At 39.8% G+C, this 25,833-nt stretch overlaps 1 protein-coding gene across 1 annotated transcript in view; it reads left to right on the top strand.

Moving 5' to 3' along the window:
• ATP6AP1 (ATPase H+ transporting accessory protein 1) overlaps positions 1-25,833 on the top strand; it is a 101,148-nt gene that overhangs the window by 62,307 nt on the left and 13,008 nt on the right. The window contains exons 8-9 of the mRNA XM_053695777.1: positions 3,887-3,937; positions 9,726-9,969. Of these exons, the coding sequence (XP_053551752.1) occupies positions 3,887-3,937; positions 9,726-9,969 (295 nt within the window). The remainder of the gene's footprint in view (positions 1-3,886; positions 3,938-9,725; positions 9,970-25,833) is intronic.

The raw sequence follows: 25,833 nt of genomic DNA, 5'->3' as shown, positions 1-25,833 counted from the left end.
TGTGGGTGATTGAATGGGCCAGGTTACAGCATGTGTGGGTGATTGAATGGGCCAGGTTACAGCATGTATGGGCTATTGAATGGGACAAGTTTCAGCCTGTGTGGGCTATTAAATGGGACAGGTTACAGCCTGTGTGGGCTATTAAATGGGACAGGTTACAGCCTGTGTGGGCTATTGAATGGGCCAGGTTACAGCATGTGTGGGCTATTGAATGGGCCAGGTTACAGCATGTGTGGGCGATTGAATGGGTCAGATTACAGCCTGTGTAGGCGATTGAATGGGCCAGGTTACAGCATGTGTGGGCGATTGAATGGGCCAGGTTACAGCATGTGTAGGCGATTGAATGGGACAGGTTACAGCATGTGTGGGTGATTGAATGGGCCAGGTTACAGCATGTGTGGGTGATTGAATGGGCCAGGTTACAGCATGTGTGGGTGATTGAATGGGCCAGGTTACAGCATGTATGGGCTATTGAATGGGACAGGTTACAGCCTGTGTGGGCTATTAAATGGGACAGGTTACAGCCTGTGTGGGCTATTAAATGGGACAGGTTACAGCCTGTGTGGGCTATTGAATGGGCCAGGTTACAGCATGTGTAGGCGATTGAATGGGCCAGGTTACAGCATGTGTGGGCGATTGAATGGGCCAGGTTACAGACTGTATGGGTGATTTAATGGGACAGGTTACATCCTGTATGGGTGATTTAATGGGACAGGTTACATCCTGTATGGGTGATTTAATGGGACAGGTTACATCCTGTATGGGTGATTTAATGGGACAGGTTACATCCTGTATGGGTGATTTAATGGGACAGGTTACAGCATGTGTGGGTGATTGAATGGGACAGGTTACAGCATGTGTGGGTGATTGAATGGGACAGGTTACAGCCTGTATGGGTGATTTAATGGGACAGGTTACAGCCTGTATGGGTGATTTAATGGGACAGGTTACATCCTGTATGGGTGATTTAATGGGACAGGTTACATCCTGTATGGGTGATTTAATGGGACAGGTTACATCCTGTATGGGTGATTTAATGGGACAGGTTACATCCTGTATGGGTGATTTAATGGGACAGGTTACAGCATGTGTGGGCGATTGAATGGGACAGGTTACAGCCTGTGTGGGCGATTGAATGGGACAGGTTACAGCCTGTGTGGGCGATTGAATGGGACAGGTTACAGCCTGTGTGGGCGATTGAATGGGACAGGTTACATCCTGTGTGGGCGATTGAATGGGACAGGTTACATCCTGTATGGGTGATTGAATGGGACAGGTTACAGCATGTGTGGGCGATTGAATGGGACAGGTTACAGCATGTGTGGGCGATTGAATGGGACAGGTTACAGCATGTGTGGGCGATTGAATGGGACAGGTTACAGCATGTGTGGGCGATTGAATGGGACAGGTTACAGCATGTGTGGGCGATTGAATGGGACAGGTTACAGCATGTGTGGGCGATTTAATGGGACAGGTTACAGCATGTGTGGGCGATTGAATGGGACAGGTTACAGCATGTGTGGGCGATTGAATGGGACAGGTTACAGCATGTGTGGGCGATTGAATGGGACAGGTTACAGCATGTGTGGGCGATTGAATGGGACAGGTTACAGCATGTGTGGGCGATTGAATGGGACAGGTTACAGCATGTGTGGGCGATTGAATGGGACAGGTTACAGCATGTATGGGCGATTTAATGGGACAGGTTACATCCTGTATGGGTGATTTAATGGGACAGGTTACAGCATGTGTGGGCGATTGAATGGGACAGGTTACAGCATGTGTGGGCGATTGAATGGGACAGGTTACAGCATGTGTGGGCGATTGAATGGGACAGGTTACAGCATGTGTGGGCGATTGAATGGGACAGGTTACAGCATGTGTGGGCGATTGAATGGGACAGGTTACAGCATGTGTGGGCGATTGAATGGGACAGGTTACAGCATGTGTGGGCGATTGAATGGGACAGGTGTCAGCTTGTGTGGGCGATTGAATGGGACAGGTGTCAGCTTGTGTGGGCGATTGAATGGAACAGGTGTCAGCTTGTGTGGGCGATTGAATGGGACAGGTGTCAGCTTGTGTGGGATGATTGAATGGGACAGGTGTCAGCTTGTGTGGGCAATTGAATGGGACAGGTTACAGCCTATGTGGGCTATTGAATGGGCCAGGTTACAGCATGTGTGGGTGATTAAATGGGACAGATTACAGCCTATGTGGGCTATTGAATGGGACAGGTTACAGCATGTGTGGGCTATTGAATGGGACAGGTTACAGCATGTGTGGGCTATTGAATGGGACAGGTTACAGCATGTGTGGGTGATTGAATGGGACAGGTTACAGCATGTGTGGGTGATTGAATGGGACAGGTTACAGCATGTGTGGGTGATTGAATGGGACAGGTTACTTTATCAATGTATAAGAATGTGAGTAAGGGTTTAATAACAATTAATACTCAGAAGGGTTTGGTTAGACAGTGCTAGTGCATGATGGGATACGCAGTCATACAATATCAGTGATTGAATTAGGTTGGCTAGTGCATGATGGGATACACAGTCATACAATATCAGTGATTGAATTAGGTTGGCTAGTGCATGATGGGATACACAGTCATACAATATCAGTGATTGAATTAGGTTGGCTAGTGCATGATGGGATACACAGTCATACAATATTAGTGATTGAATTAGGTTGGCTAGTGCATGATGGGATACACAGTCATACAATATCAGTGATTGAATTAGGTTGGCTAGTGCATGATGGGATACATAGTCATACAATATTAGTGATTGAATTAGGTTGGCTAGTGCATGATGGGATACACAGTCATACAATATTAGTGATTGAATTAGGTTGGCTAGTGCATGATGGGATACACAGTCATACAATATTAGTGATTGAATTAGGTTGGCTAGTGCATGATGGGATACGCAGTCATACAATATCAGTGATTGAATTAGGTTGGCTAGTGTATGATGGGATACACAGTCATACAATATCAGTGATTGAATTAGGTTGGCTAGTGCATGATGGGATACAGTCATACAATATCAGTGATTGAATTAGGTTGGCTAGTGCATGATGGGATACACAGTCATACAATATCAGTGATTGAATTAGGTTGGCTAGTGCATGATGGGATACAGTCATACAATATCAGTAATTGAATTAGGTTGGCTAGTGCATGATGGGATACACAGTCATACAATATCAGTGATTGAATTAGGTTGGCTAGTGCATGATGGGATACACAGTCATACAATATCAGTGATTGAATTAGGTTGGCTAGTGCATGATGGGATACAGTCATACAATATCAGTGATTGAATTAGGTTGGCTAGTGCATGATGGGATACACAGTCATACAATATCAGTGATTGAATTAGGTTGGCTAGTGCATGATGGGATACATAGTCATACAATATTAGTGATTGAATTAGGTTGGCTAGTGCATGATGGGATACACAGTCATACAATATTAGTGATTGAATTAGGTTGGCTAGTGCATGATGGGATACACAGTCATACAATATTAGTGATTGAATTAGGTTGGCTAGTGCATGATGGGATACGCAGTCATACAATATCAGTGATTGAATTAGGTTGGCTAGTGCATGATGGGATACACAGTCATACAATATCAGTGATTGAATTAGGTTGGCTAGTGCATGATGGGATACACAGTCATACAATATCAGTGATTGAATTAAGTTTTGCAGTTTCAGTGCGGGATAATCATCAGATACACACTGAGTGCTCAGAATACTTAGATACAGTTTGTGAAAATAATGGTTAATCGTTTTGTTTTAAGAAGTTGTTTTGTTTTTCTCTTCATTGTGACACAGTCAACTTACGCAAACATTTAATTGGTTATTTGTTTCATTCCTAGCTTGGTGCTGAATTACAGAAATGTACTGAATGGACAGCCCTTGACTTTAACGTAAGTATTTGGCTGATTAAGTTAAAGTGAAGGTAAAGTTTTACCTATCTATAAACACTAATGAATTAGTCATAGTTAAAAAAATGCAATCGCTACCTTTTTTTCCACAATGCATTATAAGTGTATATAAAAATCAAGGTTTATATTCCCCTACCGTTATATTCCTAACTCCTCCCATCATCCATTTTCTTATCTTGGAGAGAGTGACGTATAGAGCGGTCCCACCCGCTCTATACGTGTCTCCAAAGCGAGTTCACAAGGATCCAATAAATTGCGCATTGCGTCGAATACCTCAGCTACTCTCAGCAATGCGCATGTGGTGATCTACAATGTTTTTACGTTGGGCAGGCGTCATTCTCCGTGTTAAGGCAAATTATTACTGTTTGCAATAGGCATGCGCAAAACGGGAGCGTGCCTGTCTTACAAGCCCAACAAATAAAGTAAACGCATGTGCAGATCATCCAGGAGGCGGATGACGTAGGTTGACGGCCGCCTAACGGCCAGAATGTCAATTGGCTCTTGAAAAAACGTGACCTTCCATAAAAAAAAAAAAAAAAAAAAAGACAGGTTGTATTTACGGATAGAAAATATGTAATTATAAAAGGCTATAACTCGATTTATACTTAGAATTAAAAAAAAAGATGAATTAAAGTACTGTTCATTTAGGGTAACAAGTTTAATTAGCTAATGCAATAGAGCGCACTTTACCTTCACTTTAAAGGGAAAGTCTACACGTTAGTCATCGTAAAGTCTTACCTTAGATTAAGCTGCAAATTTCTTCCTGCACCCCTTTCTATATCATGCAGCAGTAACAGTAAAAAAAGTTATTTTAAAATGAATATTGTTTCTGGACACTTTTTGAAGTGGCTGCAAAGCTCCACCCACTGATGACATCATTATCTGGGCTGCATCTAGGCACTCTGCTGAATAATATTGACAGTCTGTTGTGTTCAACTAGTGAGCCTTTTGTGATTTGATGCCATATGTAGCAGAGATTGTGATGTCATCAGTGGGCAGAGCTTGGCAGTCATTTCAAAGTGACCAGAAACAATATTAATTTTAAAATAACTTTCCTACTGTTACTGCTGCATGATATAGAAAAGGTGCAGGATGCTATTTGCAGCTTAATCTAAGGTAAGACATTTAGATGACTAAGGTGTACACTGTCCCTTTAAAGAAACTACGGTATTTTAATGAATTTGTCATTAAGCAGTCAAGATTTACTCTTCACAGAATAAACCAAACATATTCTATGTGTTTTTTGTTATGGTGTTTTAAAGTGGTAGCCGCTATGTGTTCCGTTATTGATGTTACCAGAAATGTAAAGGGTGATTTCTGACTACTGTTTATATTATATTAATAAGTAAGCGTAAGGAGCACAACTTATGGCAAATATATTGTCTTCTTCTGATTACCAATATGACTGTAACTTCCAAAATTAAAGGGTCATTAAACACTTTGAGATAACATAGTAGATGAGGTTGAAGTCCATCGAGTTCAACCTATAAAGATAGTAATATAAAAAAATGATACATTGTGTATATATATGTGTGTGTATACGTATGTATGTATATGTGTGTATATATATATATAGTGTGTGTGTGTGTGTGTGTGTGTATATATATATATATATATATATATATATATATATATATACACTGCTCAAAAAAATAAAGGGAACACTTAAACAACACAATGTAACTCCAAGTCAATCACACTTCTGTGAAATCAAACTGTCCACTTAGGAAGCAACACTGAGTGACAATCAATGTCACATGCTGTTGTGCAAATGGGATAGACAACAGGTGGAAATTATAGGCAATTAGCAAGACACCCCCAATAAAGGAGTAGTTCTGCAGGTGGTGACCACAGACCACTTCTCAGTTCCTATGCTTTCTGGCTGATGTTTTGGTCACTTATGAATGCTGGCTGTGCTTTCACTCTAGTGGTAGCATGAGACGGAGTCTACAACCCACACAAGTGGCTCAGGTAGTGCAGCTCATCCAGGATGGCACATCAATGCGAGCTGTGGCAAGAAGGATTGCTGTGTCTGTCAGCGTAGTGTCCAGAGCATGGAGGCGCTACCAGGAGACAGGCCAGTACATCAGGAGACGTGGAGGAGGCCATAGGAGGGCAACAACCCAGCAGCAGGACCGCTACCTCTGCCTTTGTGCAAGGAGGAACAGAAGGAGCACTGCCAGAGGCCTGCAAAATGACCTCAAGCAGGCCACAAATGTGCATGTGTCTGCTCAAACAGTCAGAAACAGACTCCATGAGGGGGGTATGAGGGCCCGACGTCCACAGGTGGGGGTTGTGCTTACAGCCCAACACCGTGCAAGACGTTTGGCATTTGCCAGAGAACACCAAGATTGGCAAATTCGCCACTGGCGCCCTGTGCTCTTCACAGATGAAAGCAGGTGCACACTGAGCACATTTGACAGACGTGACAGTCTGGAGATGCCGTGGAAAACGTTCTGCTGCCTGCAACATCCTCCAGCATGGCCGGTTTGGCAGTAGGTCAGTAATGGTGTGGGGTGGCATTTCTTTGAGGGGCCGAACAGCCCTCCATGTGCTCTCCAGAGGTAGCCTGACTGCCATTAGGTATCGAGATGAGATCCTCAGACCCCTTGTGAGACCATATGCTGGTGCAGTTGGCCCTGGGTTCCTCCTAATGCAAGACAATGCTAGACCTCATGTGGCTGGAGTGTGTCAGCAGTTCCTGCAAGACGAAGGCATTGATGCTATGGACTGGCCCACCCGTTCCCCAGACCTGAATCCAATTGAGCACATCTGGGACATCATGTCTCGCTCCATCCACCAACTTCACGTTGCACCACAGACTGTCTAGGAGTTGGTGGATGCTTTAGTCCAGGTCTGGGAGGAGATCCCTCAGGAGACCATCCGCCACCTCATCAGGAGCATGCACAGGCTTTGTAGGGAGGTCATACAGGCACGTGGAGGCCACACACACTACTGAGCCTCATTTTGACTTGTTTTAAGGACATTACATCAAAGTTGGATCCGCCTGTAGTGTGTTTTTCCACTTTAATTTTGAGTGTGACTCCAAATCCAGACCTCCATGGGTTAAAAATTTGATTTCCATTTTTTAATTTTTGTGTGATTTTGTTGTCAGCACATTCAACTATGTAAAGAACAAAGTATTTAATTAGAATATTTAATTCATTCAGATCTAGGATGTGTTATTTTAGTGTTCCCTTTATTTTTTTGAGCAGTATATATATATATTATGTATGTGTACATACATACAGATGCAGGTAGCCCTGAGTTTACGCCGGAGTTAGGTTCCAGAAGGAATGGTTGTAAATTGAAACCCAGTTTATAATGTAAGTCAATGGGAAGTGAGGGAGTTAGGTTCCAGGCCCCTCTCAAAATTGTCATAACTAACACCTAATACATTATTTTGAAAGCTTTGAAATGAAGATTTTAAATGCTAAACCGCATTATAAACCTACTAAAATAATCACACAACACAGAATATATAATTAAACTAAGTTAAATGAACAAAAACATTTGCTAAACAGCATTATAAACCTAATAAAATAATCACACAACACAGACTTTACTTGCATTTTTCTGCAAACAGTTCTTTCTATGCATTCCAATCTGGACTGATTTATAGACAGGAAGATCTTGTTCCTTTGAAATCTGCTCGATAGCTCAGGTCTGGTTAAACTGATTAATTTCAGCTTGCTTGGCTTGCATATCTTTGCTGCAACACAAGCGGACAGCTCCACCTATTGGCTTTTTTAATCAATGCACTGCTTCTCAATGGTTTTCAATAGCAGTCACATGACTGAAAAAAAGGTTGTTATTCTGAAACGGTGCAAATTGAACCGTTGTAAACCGAGGGCCACCTGTATATAAAAACTCTGCAATATACTTTTGTTGCTTATTTTGTCCCCTTTTCCTGTAATTTCATTCTGAAGTTGTGAACTTTTCAGTTCCTGTTACAAATGGAAGTGCAGAACACTGTTATATTCACACGGCCAGTGGCTGCACACTCTAGTGACCTATTTATAACTGCCTCTAATTGCCCACAGCAGAGAAGGTAGCCTAAGTTACAACATGGTAGCTTCCATTGTTTTATAGACACTAAAACTTTACACTTATTTTGTCAATATTGAAACTATGCATCTTTTCTTTGAATGCATCATTCTATCTAGCATTCATTTAGGACCAGATTATGAGTGGAGCGCAAATTAACGCTTCCGCTTGAGTGTTAATTTTGCTAGAAGTAAGATTTTTGTGTTTGTCGGGTTGCGCTCATATTACGAGCGGAAAGTAAACTGTGTTTGGTCTTGCGCTAACACGACAAGCACAAAAATCTGAAGTTAGAATATTGTGTGTGTTCACGTATTCCCCCATAGAAATCAAAGGAGAAATAAAACCTAACACCCCACTCTTGCGCAAGCCCCATCGCATTTTCTCATTTGTGCTAACCCAACATGAAAATATGAATATTTCACAATGTTCTGCACAAAGCAGAATATTTTCTATTTATTCATAAATACATATTTCTACATATATCTGATGGTATTTTGGTACAATATATATCTATACCTATATATATTTACAGTAAATAAACACTAACACTTTATTAATATTGCATAAAATATAATGTATTTATCTGATTGTGTGTGTGTGTGTGTGTGTATATATATATATATATATATATATATATATATAGTGTATGTATGTATGTATATATATGTATGTGTGTGTGTGTGTATATATGTATGTATATATATATATATATATATATATATATATATATATATATATATATATATATATATATATATATAATGTGTGTGTGTGTGTGTGTATATATATATATATATATATATATATATATATATATATATATATATATATATATATATATATATATATATATATATAGTGTGTGTATGTATATATATATATGTATATATATATATATATATGTATATATAATGTGTGTGTGTGTATATATATATATATTCCAAAGAAAAAAGACAAAACCACACTCCGTAAAAATTTAACGATTTATTGAATATATTTTTAAAATTCAAAAATTCAAAAATAGGAATATGTGACAGCCTAGCCACTTGTTTGGGGAAAGAGCGCAGCACACGGGCTTACGCGTTTCGGCTGTTAGCCGTAATCATAGCCTGTGTGTGTGTATATATATATATATATATATATATATATATATGTATATATATATATGTGTATATATATATATATATATGTATATATATATATATATATATATATATATATATATATATATATATATATATATATATATATATATATATATATATATATGTATGCATGCATGTATATACATACATATATAAGCTCTTTGCCTGCCTTTTTTCTACACATCTGAGACCTCATATCTTTTGAGCCTTTATAACGTTTGTGTTCAATATTTTTTTGAATAATTTTTATGAGATGGTGTTATTATGAGTGTAACTATACTTTTGAAATGTATTTTTAATGTGTTTTGTGCAACTATTATGTTCCGCATAACAGTTAACCAGAGCTCGTAAGTCGCAGTAAACATTCTAGCTTAAATCGCTCAACCGATTGCATTTACTTTCAACTTGTAATACGAGCAGTAAACCCAATGAGTGCAAACCCTCGAGATAAAACCTCTTATTGCTCCAGTCATAATCTAGCCCTTTGTGTTTAATGTCCCTTTAAAAGAAAACAACAAAGAAATCACAAAATAGAGACTATAAATTGTCCTTTTCTTACATTTGACACGTTTCTGCAGGTTTACCCTCGATAGTCTATGGTATAAGGTTTCTGCCCGGTTCTGGTTTAACTTAAGGCATGTGCGGATGGACTTCAACAACCAGAATGCCACATTCCTGGCTCCTCAAATTTCGGCTCCTTCTATCTACTCGTTCCACTGCCAGTATGCCAGCAGTAAGGCTGCTTTTGGTCCACTCCTCGTGCTCAACGCCAGCAAAGAGTTTCCTGCCCCCAACTGGCAACTTCACATACAGGAGTTTCAGGTACTGATGAATTAGGTTACAAAAAATACCATATGAAAGGATGGAAGCAATTGGGATACTGTGGGAGGTTTATCCTTTCTTTTTTTTCAAATGTTATTGAAGGATCTTACAGCAAATGTTCAAAATGTGATGGTGATTAGGAATATCTGTGTCAAAGCAGTATCTTTCTTATTCATTTGCTTCTGTTCATAGAGAGTTAGAAATCTGAGAAGCTCTATCAAATACAATAATTGTAACCATTAGTTTCCAAACCTTTCCTTGGGTCTCCCTAACAGGCCAGATTTTGAGGATATCTGAACTGGAGCTCAGGTAAATAATCAGCTGATTAGTAAACGTGGTTATTTTACCTGCCCTCATCCAAGGTAATCCTGAAAACCTGGCCTGTTGGGGAGGCCTGAGAACCAGTTTGAAAACCAGTGCCTTAAAGGGAAGTCTACACCATATGTTTGTATGTTTAAAAACTATACACTGATTTTCAATGGATTTACACTGGAGACTTTCTGGTTAAAGTAGAAAACAGTTGAGTCAACTGACTAGATCAGACATTCTCAAACTTGGCCCTCCAGAGGTTTTGGAACTAAAATTCACATGATGCTCAGCCATCATTTTGGGAAACGTTTATATAGAAATATTTATTTTATAGCTTGCTTTGTATAGAAAATTGTAACAACTAAACCTATATATTTGGCCATAATTAATACGCTATTTACTTCATAAATATAATCATTGTGTTTTAATAAGGATTAACCAATCAGAATTTTGGAAATATTGTTACATAAATATATAATACGTTAGAGGTTACCACTGTAATAGAGTATAATTAATATTGCAACCTAGGTTATATCTAACAATACAGTGGTATTCTCAGGATACTATCTCAAGCTGTATATAGCAACAATATTATACATATAGTTCTGGGGATACGGGCACGATCTTATATATGCTCTGACGGAAAGAATCTTAGTTTCAACAAAGTGATAAAAGAAAGGTAAGTTGTTTTTTTTTTTTTTAATTTTTTTTTTTAATTTTTTTTTTAGATTGTAGTCTCTGTCGGCACTTTTAGAGTTAAAGGGATAGTAAACCTCAATATTATCTTTGAAGTGGTGCAAATAGCCGATTTGAAATGTAATCGATATCACTATGTCGTTCTATATTTAATCTATACCAGTTTATATTCTAGAATTCACTGCTAGTGTATCCGTTAATTTCCCTATTGTATATACCAAATTCTGTGTTAGTCGAATTAAATACTATTGAATCACTTGATGTGTAATAGTGAAATAATCTCTGAAAATTTGTGAAAACTAAATAAAAAATGTTGAATAGAAGCTTTATCATAGGCAAATTTGGGGGAGAAAGTATTCAAATGGTGAAAAGTATAAGGTGGATATTTTAACAGTTTATTTAAGATGAACAGGCGTCAAGTTTCCTATTCTATATAACTAATTATGTGTTAGTTAGATTAGATACTATTGAATTTTGTTGAATCTCTTAATATGTACTAATTAGATAATCTGTAATGGTGAAAAACGATATGAAAATTGTGTGTGATGGACACTAAATATTAAGCAAATTTAAGTAGAGCTGCAACAACTAATTAAAATAATTGATTATGAAAATAGTTGTCAACTAATCTCATAATCGATTAGTTGGTCTACGATTAGTTGGTTTGCACACAGCACCAGATGCTTCACTCTGATAAACTCCTGCACATGGTACAGGTAGCCCTCAGTTTACGTCGGGGTTAGGTTCCGGAAGGAATGGTTGTGAATCGAAACCGTTGTAAATCGAAACTGTTGTAAATTGAAACCCAGTTTATAATGTAAGTCAATGGGAAGTGAGGGAGATAGGTTCCAGGCCCCTCTCAAAATTGTCATAAGTAACACCTAATACATTATTTTTAAAGCTTTGAAATGAAGACTTTAAATGCTAAACAGCATTATAAACCTAATAAAATAATCACACAACACAGAATATATAATTAAACTAAGTTAAATGAACAAAAACATTTGCTAAACAGCATTATAAACCTAATAAAATAATCACACAACACAGACTTCACTTGTATTTTTCTGCAAACGGTTCTTTCTATGCATTCCAATCTGGACTGATTTATAGACAGGAAGATCTTGTTCCTTTGAAATCTGCTCGATAGCTCAGGTCTGGTTAAACTGATTAATTTCAGCTTGCTTGGTTTTGCTGCAACATAAGCGGACAGCTCCACCTACTGGCTATTTTAATAAATGCACTGCTTCTCAATGCTTTTCAATAGCAGTCACATGACTGGAAAAAGGTTATTATTCTGAAACGGTGTAAATTGAACCGTTTTAAAACGAGGGACACCTGTATTGTGTTTTATGTTTGTGTCCTTAGCCAAAATTACGTCTACAGACGTTTACTTTTCACTTTTTCAGGATAGTATAAGTTTCTTTTTAAGTATACAACTACTCCTGGCTTGTGCAACCCAGAAATAATAGGAGTCATCATTTGGATTGTTTATATTAACTCGGGTGACTATGCTTTGATGATAAAGTGATGGGCTTGTTGTTATTTTTTTTTATTTTTAATAAATTGTGATTTGTACTAAATTCAACCTCTATAAGTATATATTTGTTATTTTAAGAGCAGACTAGATATGTTTTCCCCTAACCTTATAGCTGGTTATTTACCATTGCATATAGAAGTCTAAGATATTTTTATGTTAGAATGAAGTCTAGGTTTACTTTATTGAGAGGCCCCTTGCCAAGGAAGAAATCACTTTGCATTGGTGGAGCTAAATATCCCACCTTGGCAAAACCCTTCTTATGCATTTTTTAAGGCACCTCAACACCATCTAAGCACCTCTTCTCTGCTGCAGGCAAAATAGCTTGCAAAAAGGGAGACAGCCTCAGCCAGTAGCATCTTGGTATGTTGACATTTTTGCATTTCAATGCAAAGTTCCTAACAGAATATTATAACCAGTGATAGTCTACCGCTTTCTAGCTCTATCCCTTTTAAAAAAAGTTTGTGGTTTTGTTTTGCTTAATTATAGAAATGTGCTCTGCTGCTTACAAATTGGACAAACAGTTGTGTTAATGTAAAGTTTGATGTTTCTCCAACATAGGTGTGTCCGGTCCACGGCGTCATCCTTACTTGTGGGATATTCTCTTCCCCAACAGGAAATGGCAAAGAGCCCAGCAAAGCTGGTCACATGATCCCTCCTAGGCTCCGCCTTCCCCAGTCATTCTCTTTGCCGTTGCACAGGCAACATCTCCACGGAGATGGTTAAGAGTTTTTTGGTGTTTAAATGTAGTTTTATTCTTCAATCAAGAGTTTGTTATTTTAAAATAGTGCTGGTATGTACTATTTACTCTGAAACAGAAAATAGATGAAGATTTCTGTTTGTAAGAGGAAGATGATTTTAGCAACCGTTACTAAAATCGATGGCTATTTCCACACAGGACTGTTGAGATGAAGTAACTTCAGTTGGGGGAAACAGTGTGCAGACTTTGCTGCTTGAAGTATGACACATTTCTAACAAGACTTGGTAATGCTGGAAGCTGTCATTTTCCCTATGGGATCCGGTAAGCCATTTTATTATTAAGAATAAAGGGCTTCACAAGGGCTTTAAAGACTGGTAGACATTTTTCTGGGCTAAAACGATTACTTTATAAGTATTTTTAATAGTTTATAGCTTTGAGGAGTTATTTTAATCTTGGGATTTATGTTAAAAAAAACGGCAGGCACTGTTTTGGACACCTTTTTCACTGGGGGCCTTTTCTAATCATAGGCAGAGCCTCATTTTCGCGCCACTAATGCGCAGTTGTTTTTGGGAATCAAGGCATGCAGATGCATGTGTGAGGAGCTCAGATACACAGTAAAAGCTTTCTGAAGGCGTCATTTGGTATCGTATTCCCCTCTGGGCTTGGTTGGGTCTCAGCAAAGCAGATACCAGGGACTGTATAGGGGTTAAATATAAAAACGGCTCCGGTTCCGTTATTTTAAGAGTTAAAGCTTTCATATTTGGTGTGCAATACTTTTAAGGCTTTAAGACACTGTGGTGAAATTTTGGTGAATTTTGAACAATTCCTTCATACTTTTTCACATATTCAGTAATAAAGTGTGTTCAGTTTAAAATTTAAAGTGACAGTAACTGTTTTATTTTAAAACGTTTTTTGTACTTTGTTATCAAGTTTGTGCCTGTTTAACATGTCTGAACTATCAGATAGACTATGTTCTGTATGTGAGGAAGCCAAGGTTCCTTCTCATTTAAATAGATGTGATGTATGTGACAAACAATTTAGAGAAAACGATGCCCAAGATGATTCCTCAAGTGAGGGGAGTAAGCATGGTACTGCATCATCCCCTCCTGTGTCTACCCCAGTCTTGCCCACACAGGAGGCCCCTAGTACATCTAGTGCGCCAATACTTCTTACTATGCAACAATTAACGGCTGTAATGGATAATTCTATTAAAAACATTTTAGCCAAAATGCCCACTTATCAGCGAAAGCGCGACTGCTCTGTTTTAGATACTGTAGAGCATGAGGACGCTGATGATAATGGTTCTGACATGCCCTTACGCCAGTCTGAAGGGGCCAGGGAGGTTTTGTCTGAGAGAGAAATTTCAGATTCAGGAAAAATTTCTCAACAAGCTGAACCTGATGTTATTACATTCAAATTTAAATTGGAACATCTCCACGCTCTGCTTAAGGAGGTGTTATCTACTCTGGATGATTGTGACAATTTGGTCATTCCAGAGAAATTATGTAAGATGGACAAGTTCCTAGAGGTCCCGGTGCCCCCCGAAGCTTTTCCTATACCCAAGCGGGTGGCGGACATTGTAAACAAAGAATGGGAAAGGCCCGGCATACCTTTTGTCCCTCCCCCTATATTTAAGAAATTGTTTCCTATGGTCGACCCCAGAAAGGACTTATGGCAGACAGTCCCCAAGGTCGAGGGGGCGGTTTCTACTCTAAACAAACGCACTACTATCCCTATAGAAGATAGTTGTGCTTTCAAAGATCCTATGGATAAAAAATTAGAGGGTTTGCTTAAAAAGATGTTTGTTCAGCAAGGTTACCTTCTACAACCAATTTCATGCATTGTTCCTGTCACTACAGCAGCGTGTTTCTGGTTCGATGAACTAGAAAAGTCGCTCGATAAAGAATCTTCTTATGAGGAGATTATGGACAGAGTTCACGCTCTTAAATTGGCTAACTCTTTTACCTTAGACGCCACTTTGCAATTAGCTAGATTAGCAGGAAAAATTCAGGGTTTGCTATTGTGGCGCGCAGAGCGCTTTGGCTAAAGTCTTGGTCAGCGGATGCGTCCTCCAAGAACAAATTGCTTCACATACCTTTCAAGGGGAAAACGCTGTTTGGCCCTGACTTGAAAGAGATTATTTCAGATATCACTGGGGGAAAGGGCCACGCCCTTCCTCAGGATAGGTCTTTTAAGGCTAAAAATAAACCAAATTTTCGTCCCTTTCGCAGAAACGGACCAGCCTCAAGTTCTACATCCTCTAAGCAAGAGGGTAATACTTCTCAAACCAAGCCAGCCTGGAGGCCAATGCAAGGCTGGAACAAAGGTAAGCAGGCCAAGAAACCTGCCACTGCTACCAAGACAGCATGAGATGTTGGCCCCCGATCCGGGACCGGATGTGGTGGGGGGCAGACTTTCTCTCTTCGCTCAGGCTTGGGCAAGAGATGTTCTGGATCCTTGGGCGCTAGAAATAGTCTCCCAAGGTTATCTTCTGGAATTCAAGGAGCTACCCCCAAGGGGAAGGTTCCACAGGTCTCAATTGTCTTCAGACCACATAAAAAGACAGGCATTCTTACATTGTGTAGAAGACCTGTTAAAAATGGGAGTGATTCATCCTGTTCCATTAGGAGAACAAGGGATGGGATTCTACTCCAATCTGTTCATAGTTCCCAAAAAAGAGGGAACATTCAGACCAATCTTAGATCTCAAGATCCTAAACAAATTTCTCAGGGTTCCATCGTTCAAAATGGAAACCATTCGGACAATTCTTCCTACCATCCAGGAAGGTCAATTCATGACCACGGTGGATTTAAAGGATGCGTATCTACATATTCCTATCCACAAGGAACATCATCGGTTCCTAAGGTTCGCCTTTCTGGACAAACATTACCAGTTTGTGGCACTTCCATTCGGATTAGCCACTGCTCCAAGAATTTTCACAAAGGTACTAGGGTCCCTTCTAGCGGTGCTAAGACCAAGGGGCATTGCAGTAGTACCTTACTTGGACGACATACTGATTCAAGCGTCGTCTCTACCACAAGCAAAGGCTCATACGGACATTGTCCTGGCCTTTCTCAGATCTCACGGGTGGAAAGTGAACGTAGAAAAAAGTTCTCTATCTCCGTCAACAAGAGTTCCCTTCTTGGGAACAATAATAGACTCCTTAGAAATGAAGATTTTTCTGACAGAGGCCAGAAAATCAAAACTTCTAAGCTCTTGTCAAGTACTTCATTCTGTTCTTCTTCCTTCCATAGCGCAGTGCATGGAAGTAATAGGTTTGATGGTCGCGGCAATGGACATAGTTCCTTTTGCGCGAATTCATCTAAGACCATTACAACTGTGCATGCTCAGTCAGTGGAATGGGGATTATACAGACTTGTCTCCGACGATACAAGTAGATCAGAGGACCAGAGATTCACTCCGTTGGTGGCTGACCCTGGACAACCTGTCACAAGGGATGAGCTTCCGCAGACCAGAGTGGGTCATTGTCACGACCGACGCCAGTTTGGTGGGCTGGGGCGCGGTCTGGGAACCCCTGAAAGCTCAGGGTCTTTGGTCTCGGGAAGAATCTCTTCTCCCGATAAACATTCTGAAACTGAGAGCGATATTCAATGCTCTCAAGGCTTGGCCTCAGCTAGCAAAGGCCAAATTCATAAGGTTTCAATCAGACAACATGACGACTGTTGCGTATATCAACCATCAGGGGGGAACAAGGAGTTCCCTGGCGATGGAAGAAGTGACCAAAATAATTCAATGGGCGGAGAATCACTCCTGCCACTTGTCTGCAATCCACATCCCAGGAGTGGAAAATTGGGAAGCGGATTTTCTGAGTCGTCAGACATTTCATCCGGGGGAGTGGGAACTCCATCCGGAAATCTTTGCCCAAATAATTCAATTATGGGGCATTCCAGACATGGATCTGATGGCGTCTCGTCAGAACTTCAAGGTTCCTTGCTACGGGTCCAGATCCAGGGATCCCAAGGCGACTCTAGTGGATGCACTAGTAGCACCTTGGACCTTCAACCTAGCTTATGTTTTCCCACCGTTTCCTCTCATTCCCAGGCTGGTAGCCAGGATCAAACAGGAGAGGGTATCGGTGATCTTGATAGCTCCTGCGTGGCCACGCAGGACTTGGTATGCAGACCTGGTGAATATGTCATCGGCTCCACCATGGAAGCTACCTTTGAGACAGGACCTTCTTGTTCAAGGTCCGTTCGAACATCCGAATCTGGCCTCACTCCAACTGACTGCTTGGAGATTGAACGCTTGATTTTATCAAAGCGAGGGTTCTCAGATTCTGTCATTGATACTCTTGTTCAGGCTAGAAAGCCTGTAACTAGAAAAATCTACCATAAAATATGGAAAAAATATATCTGTTGGTGTGAATCTAAAGGATTCCCATGGAACAAGATAAAAATTCCTAAGATTCTATCCTTTCTTCAAGAGGGTTTGGAGAAAGGATTATCTGCAAGTTCTTTGAAGGGACAGATTTCTGCTTTATCTGTTTTACTTCACAAAAAGCTGGCGGCTGTGCCAGATTTCAAGCTTTTGTTCAGGCTCTGGTTAGAATCAAGCCTGTTTACAAACCTTTGACTCCTCCTTGGAGTCTCAATTTAGTTCTTTCAGTTCTTCAGGGGGTTCCGTTTGAACCCCTACATTCCGTTGATATAAAGTTATTATCTTGGAAAGTTTTGTTTTTGGTTGCAATTTCTTCTGCAAGAAGAGTTTCAGAGTTATCTGCTCTGCAGTGTTCTCCTCCTTATCTGGTGTTCTATGCAGATAAGGTGGTTTTGCGTACTAAACCTGGTTTTCTTCCGAAAGTTGTTTCTAACAAAAATATTAACCAGGAGATAGTTGTGCCTTCTTTGTGTCCGAATCCAGTTTCAAAGAAGGAACGTTTGTTGCACAATTTGGATGTAGTTCGTGCTCTAAAATTCTATTTAGAGGCTACAAAGGATTTCAGACAAACATCTTCCTTGTTTGTTGTTTATTCTGGTAAAAGGAGAGGTCAAAAAGCAACTTCTACCTCTCTCTCTTTTTGGCTTAAAAGCATCATCCGATTGGCTTATGAGACTGCCGGACGGCAGCCTCCTGAAAGAATCACAGCTCACTCCACTAGGGCTGTGGCTTCCACATGGGCCTTCAAGAACGAGGCTTCTGTTGGAGCCTAGGAGGGATCATGTGACCAGCTTTGCTGGGCTCTTTGCCATTTCCTGTTGGGGAAGAGAATATCCCACAAGTAAGGATGACGCCGTGGACCGGACACACCGTTGGAGAAAGTAATTTATCAGGTAAGCATAAATTCTGTTTTTATATTTGTAACACTCAGTATGTGGAATCTATTTTAAATACAGGAATAAAATAAAAAATGTTATCCGATTAGTCGATTAATTGAAAAAATAATCGGCCGATTAATCGATTATGAAAATAATCGTTAGTTGCAGCCCTAAATTTAAAGGGACATAATACTCATATGCTAAATCACTTGAAACTGATGCAGTATAACTGTAAAAAGCTGACCGGAAAATATCACCTGAGCATCTCTATGTAAAAAAGGAAGATATTTTACCTTACAATCTCCTCAGCTCAGCAGAGTAAGTTCTGTGTAAAAAGTTATACTCAGCTGCTCCCAGCTGCAGGTAAAAAAATTACAAAAAATGAAGAAATGAACAGCAGCCAATCAGCATCAGCACTGCTGAGGTCATGAACTCTTACTGTGATCTCATGAGATTTCATAGTAAGCTTCCTTTACCTGATTGGTGAAATAAGATGAGAGTGCACGATACTCATCCCTTCAGATGTCCCAGGACAGACACACTAAAATGCTGCTTAGAAATCCTTTACAATGGGAGGTGGCTACTGAGGAACTTTTGAGGTAAAATATCTTTCTTTTTTACATAGAGATGTTCAGGAGATATTTTCTAGTCAGCTTTTTACAGCTATGCTGCATCACTTTCAAGTGTTTAAACATTTGGGTATTATGGCCCTTTAAGTAAGAAAGTGCTTGAGAAGTGAAAAATGCATATAATCTATGTTCAAGTGATTATTTAATCAGTGTATTTAAGATGGACCGACTTGGTCGCGATAAAGTATATCTGTATCTAATTGGATACTATGTGATATTGAGATCATCTGTAAAGAGTTTGTGGAAACTAGGTAGACTCTCGACACACTCAATTATACTAGATCATTTTTTGATGCGATAAAAAAACGGTTCGGTCTTCAATCTATTCTAAATGATATATAGTGATCAAATAAAATATAATTTAAAACAATTCTTAAAATAGACACCGGTGTCAATAAAATCAAATCAAATAGCCTGCAAATTAATTTGGAAGATATTAGCCAGGGCAAAACATACAATAGTATTGCAATCTACATGTATAAATATTATTGTTCAGTCTCTGTGCAAATATCTAATTTAACAGTCGTGTGACGTCCCAAGACGAAAAGCAAATTCTGTAACCTGCAAAACAAATGGCTCAGTTAGGTGGCAGCATTTTGAAACATTTAAAGAATTTGCTATTATGGTCTCTCTAGCAAGTATGAGATGACCAATGTTTGTTTGTTTGTTTTTTTAAAACACAAAAGATGATGTTTTTAAAAGGACATGAAACCACACATTTTTTTCCCTAATTATTCAGAGAGATCATGCAATTCTAAACAAATTTCCAATTTACTTCTATTATCAAATTTGCTTTCTGATCTTGTTATTGTTTGTTGAAGAATCAGCAATACACTAATGGGAGTTAACTGAACACATCAGGCAAACCAATGAAAAAAATAAATAAATAAATAAATATATATATATATATAATATACTGTATGTGTGTATGTATTGTATGTGTATGTGTGTATGTATATGTATATATAGATATAGATAGATATATATATATATATGAAATATGATGTGACCGCACCACCAAATTATTAGATAATATGCTCAGGCACGGGATAAAGTCCGGTCCCAGACTATATAATAATGAGAAAATCAAGAATCCCAGCCAATGAGTCTTAGAATAAAGAAGTTTTTATTCTTCAACAAAGGATATATTCCAGTGTGATCTTTCACACTATGCAATTATAACAAACATAGGGGAAACATCTGATGTAAGTTCATTCAGATCCACACATACCCCATCCACCATATATGTGTGTGTGCGTGTGTATGTATATATATATATATATATGTGTGTGTGTATGTATGTATGTATGTATGTGTATATATATATATATATATATATATATATATTTGTATGTGTGTGTGTATATATATATATATATATATTGAAATAAAGATGAAATGATATCCAGGCGTCGTCATAAGGTAAAAAATCCAAATCTTTATTCTCAGCAGGTCATATCACAATAAAAGACCCTGTGCAGCAGAGCCTCTGATAAAAAAACAACAATTCAGCAAGCACAGCCTAACATGTTTCGGCCAGCCTGGCCGTAATCATAGACATATCCCCCTTCTCAGAGGGTGTGCTATTTAAAGGGTAATACTCCGCCCCTTAAACAATTAAAAAACAAACACTGTAATTGATTTTAATTAATAAATGCAATGCCTATCACTATCATTTTATATATATATAGTACAACACTAATGAACCTATTCGCAATCTTAATGTAAATGGAAATGAACATGATATAAACAAACATACTTTCATTTGTAGATCACAAATATGATAAACAAAACAATTAATTAGCAGAAAATGGAGACTCATGGTTAATACAGGAGGAATGGTAAGGCACAGAGGTGCTATCAATACTTTAGCTGACACCTCTGTGCTATATATATGTATGTGTGTATATATATATATATATATATATATATATATGTGTGTGTGTATGTGTGTATATATATATATATATATATATATATATATGTGTGTATGTATGTGTATATATATATATATATATATATATATATATATAATATATATATGTGTGTGTGTGTATGTATATATATATATATATATATATATGTGTGTATATATATATATATATATTTATTTCTCTTGTTAAGTGTAGTCAGTCCACGGGTCATCCATTACTTATGGGATTATATCTCCTTCCCAACAGGAAGTTGCAAGAGGATCACCCAAGCAGAGCTGCTATATAGCTCCTCCCCTCACACGTCATACCCAGTCATTCTCTTGCAACTCAACATAGGTCGTTGTGAGAGGTCTCTGGTGTTTTTTAAACTTAGTTTATGTCTTCAATCAAAAGTTTGTTATTTTAAATGGCACCGGAGTGTGCTGTTTGTTCTCAGGCAGTATTAGAAGAAGAATCTGCCTGCGTTTTCTATGATCTTAGCAGAAGTAACTAAGATCCACTGGCTGTTTCTCGCATATTCTGAGGAGTGAGGTAACTTCAGAAAGGGGAATAGCATGCGGGGCCCCCCTGCAAACGAGGTATGTGCAGTAAATTATTTTTCTAAGGAATGGAATTGACTAGAAAATACTGCTGTTACCAATGTAATGTAAGTACAGCCTTGAATGCAGTGGTAGCGACTGGTATTAGGCTGATGAGTGTACGTGCACTGAAGTATTTTTCTAGGAAATGGAATTTGACTAAGAAAATACTGTTAATGCTGAAGTAATGTTTGAGCCTTAACTGCAGTAAAAGCGACTGGTAACAGGCTTATTAATAACACTTCATAATCTTTAAATGTTCCAAACGTTTACTGGCATGTTAATCGTTTTTTGTGAGGTACTTGGTGATAAAACTTATTGGGGCATGATTTTTCCACATGGCTAACGTTTATTTCTGCATAGAAACAGTTAACTGAGATTTCCCACTGTTGTAATATGAGTGGGAGGGGTCTATTTTGGCGCTTTTGTTGCGCAGTAAAAATTCAGTCAGAGTCTTCCTACTTCAGCCTCCAAGATCCAGGACGTTCCTAGAGAGCTCAGGGGTCTTCAAAATTCATTTTGAGGGAGGTAATCAGTCACAGCAGACCTGTGACAGTGTGTTTGACTGTGATAAAAACGTTATTTGTTAAATTGATATCCGTTTTTGGGTATTAAGGGGTTAATCATCCATTTGCTGGTGGGTGCAATCCTTTGCTAACTTAATACATTTACTGTGAAATTTTGGTTGCTATAACTAATTTGGTTCATTGTTATTTCAACTGTGACAGCCTTTTGTGCTTCTTAAAGGCGCAGTAGCGTTTTTTATATTGCTTGTAAATTTATCTGAAAGTATTTTCCAAGCTTGCTAGTCTCATTGCTAGTCTGTTAAACTTGTCTGACACAGATGAATCTGTTTGTTCACTATGTTTGAAGGCCACTGTGGAGCCCCATAGAAATTTGTGTACTCAATGCATTGATGTCACTTTAAATAAAAGTCAATCTTTACATGTAAAGAAATTATCACCAGACAACGAGGGGGAAGTTATGCCGACTAACTCTCCTCACGTGTCGGTACCTTCGCCTCCCGCTCAGGAGGTGCGTGATATTGTGGCGCCAAGTACATCAGAGAGGCCCATACAAATCACTTTGCAGGACATGACTACTGTTATGACCGAAGTATTATCTAAATTGCCAGAATTAAGAGGCAAGCGCGATTGCTTGGGGTTAAGGACAGAGCGCGCTGATGATAGGAGAGCCATGTCTGATACTGCGTCACAATTTGCAGAACATGAGGACGGAGAGCTTCATTCTGTGGGTGACGGATCTGATCCAGGGAGACTGGATTCAGAGATTTCTAATTTTAAATTTAAGCTTGAAAACCTCCGTGTACTGCTAGGGGAGGTATTAGCAGCTCTGAATGATTGTAACACGGTTGCAATTCCAGAGAAATTATGTAGGCTGGATAGATACTATGCAGTACCGGTGTGTACCGACGTTTTTCCTATACCTAAAAGGCTTACAGAAATTATTAGCAAGGAGTGGGATAGGCCCGGTGTGCCCTTTCCCCCCCTCCTATATTTAGGAAAATGTTTCCAATAGATGCCACCACACGGGACTTATGGCAGATGGTCCCTAAGGTGGAGGGAGCAGTTTCTACTTTGGCTAAGCGTACCACTATCCCGGTGGAGGATAGTTGTGCTTTTTCAGATCCAATGGATAAAAAATTAGGTTACCTTAAGAAATTTTTTGTTCAACAGGGTTTTATCTTACAGCCCCTTGCATGCATTCTGCCTGTCACTGCTGCTGCGGCATTCTGGTTTGAGTCTCTGGAAGAGGCCATTCGCACAGCTCCATTGGATGAAATTATGAACAAGCTTAAAGCACTTAAGCTAGCTAACGCATTTGTTTCTGATGCTGTTGTACATTTAACCAAATTAACGGCTAAGAACTCTGGTTTCGCCATCCAAGCGCTCAGAGCGTTATGGCTTAAATCATGGTCAGCTGACGTGACTTCTAAATCTAAATTGCTTAATATTCCTTTCAAAGGTCAGACCTTATTCGGGCCCGGCTTGAAAGAAATTATTGCTGACATTACTGGAGGTAAGGGTCATACTCTTCCTCAGGACAAGGCCAAATCAAAGGCCAAACAGTCTAATTTTCGTGCCTTTCGTAACTTCAAGGCAGGAGCAGCATCAACTTCCTCAGCTCCAAAACAGGAAGGAACTGTTGCTCGTTACAGACAGGGCTGGAAAGCTAACCAGTCCTGGAACAAGGGCCAGAAAACCTGCTTCTGCCCCTAAGACAGCATGAAGAGAGGGCCCCCTATCCGGAATCTGATCTAGTGGGGGGCAGACTATCTCTCTTCGCCCAGGCTTGGGCAAGAGATGTCCAGGATCCCTGGGCGTTGGAGATCATATCTCAGGGATACCTTCTGGACTTCAAAGCTTCTCCTCCACGAGGGAAATTTCATCTTTCCAGGTTATCAGCAAGCCAAATAAAGAAAGAGGCTTTTCTACGCTGTGTACAAGACCTCTTATTAATGGGGGTGATCCACCCAGTTCCGCAGACGGAACAAGGGCAAGGATTTTACTCAAATCTGTTTGTGGTCCCCAAGAAAGAGGGAACCTTCAGACCAATCTTGGACCTAAAGATCTTAAACAAATTCCTAAGAGTTCCATCATTCAAAATGGAAACTATTCGAACCATCCTACCCATGATCCAAGAGGGTCAATACATGACCACAGTGGACTTAAAGGATGCCTACCTTCACATACCGATTCACAAAGATCATTATCGGTACCTAAGATTTGCCTTCCTAGACAGGCATTACCAGTTTGTAGCTCTTCCCTTCGGGTTAGCTACGGCCCCGAGAATCTTTACAAAGGTTCTGGGCTCTCTTCTGGCGGTACTAAGACCGCGAGGCATAGCGGTGGCTCCGTACCTAGACGACATTCTGATTCAAGCGTCAAGTTTTCAAATTACCAAGTCTCACACAGAGATAGTTCTGGCGTTCCTGAGGTCGCATGGGTGGAAGGTGAACGTGGAAAAGAGTTCTCTATTACCACTCACAAGGGTTCCCTTCCTAGGGACTCTTATAGATTCTATAGAGATGAAAATTTACCTGACAGAGTCCAGGTTATTAAAGCTTCAAAATACTTGCCGTGCCCTTCATTCCATTCCATTCCACACCCGTCAGTAGCTCAGTGCATGGAAGTAATCGGCTTAATGGTTGCGGCAATGGACATAGTACCATTTGCGCGCCTGCATCTCAGACCACTGCAATTGTGCATGCTCAGTCAGTGGAATGGGGATTACTCAGATTTGTCCCCTCTACTAAATCTGGATCAAGAGACCAGAGATTCTCTTCTATGGTGGCTTTCTCTGCCCCATCTGTCCAAAGGGATGACCTTTCGCAGGCCAGATTGGACGATTGTAACAACAGACGCCAGCCTTCTAGGTTGGGGCGCAGTCTGGAATTCCCTGAAGGCTCAGGGATCATGGACTCAGGAGGAGAAACTCCTCCCAATAAATATTCTGGAGTTAAGAGCGATATTCAATGCTCTTCTAGCTTGGCCTCAGTTAGCAACTCTGAGGTTCATCAGATTTCAGTCGGACAACATCACGACTGTGGCTTACATCAACCATCAAGGGGGAATCAGGAGTTCCCTAGCGATGTTGGAAGTCTCAAAGATAATTCGCTGGGCAGAGTCTCACTCTTGCCACCTGTCAGCGATCTACATCCCAGGCGTGGAGAACTGGGAGGCGGATTTTCTAAGTCGCCAGACTTTTCATCCGGGGGAGTGGGAACTTCATCCGGAGGTCTTCACTCAACTGATTCATCGTTGGGGCAAACCAGATCTGGATCTCATGGCGTCTCGCCAGAACGCCAAGCTTCCTTGTTACGGATCCAGATCCAGGGACCCGGGAGCGGTGCTGATAGATGCTCTGACAGCCCCTTGGGTCTTCAACATGGCTTATGTGTTTCCACCATTCCCGATGCTGCCTCGACTGATTGCCAAGCTCAAACAGGAGAGAGCATCAGTGATTTTGATAGCGCCTGCGTGGCCACGCAGGACCTGGTATGCAGACCTAGTGGACATGTCGTCCTGTCCACCATGGTCTCTGCCTCTGAGGCAGGACCTTCTAATTCAGGGTCCTTTCAACCATCCAAATCTAATTTCTCTGAGACTGACTGCATGGAGATTGAACGCTTGATTCTATCAAAGCGTGGCTTCTCGGAGTCGGTTATTGATACCTTAATACAG

Source organism: Bombina bombina, chromosome 12 (assembly GCF_027579735.1).
Source record: "Bombina bombina isolate aBomBom1 chromosome 12, aBomBom1.pri, whole genome shotgun sequence".
NCBI classification, from domain to species: Eukaryota; Metazoa; Chordata; class Amphibia; order Anura; family Bombinatoridae; genus Bombina; species Bombina bombina.
The sequence above is the reverse complement of the archived record's forward strand: the minus strand, read 5'-3'. Positions and strand labels throughout refer to the sequence as shown.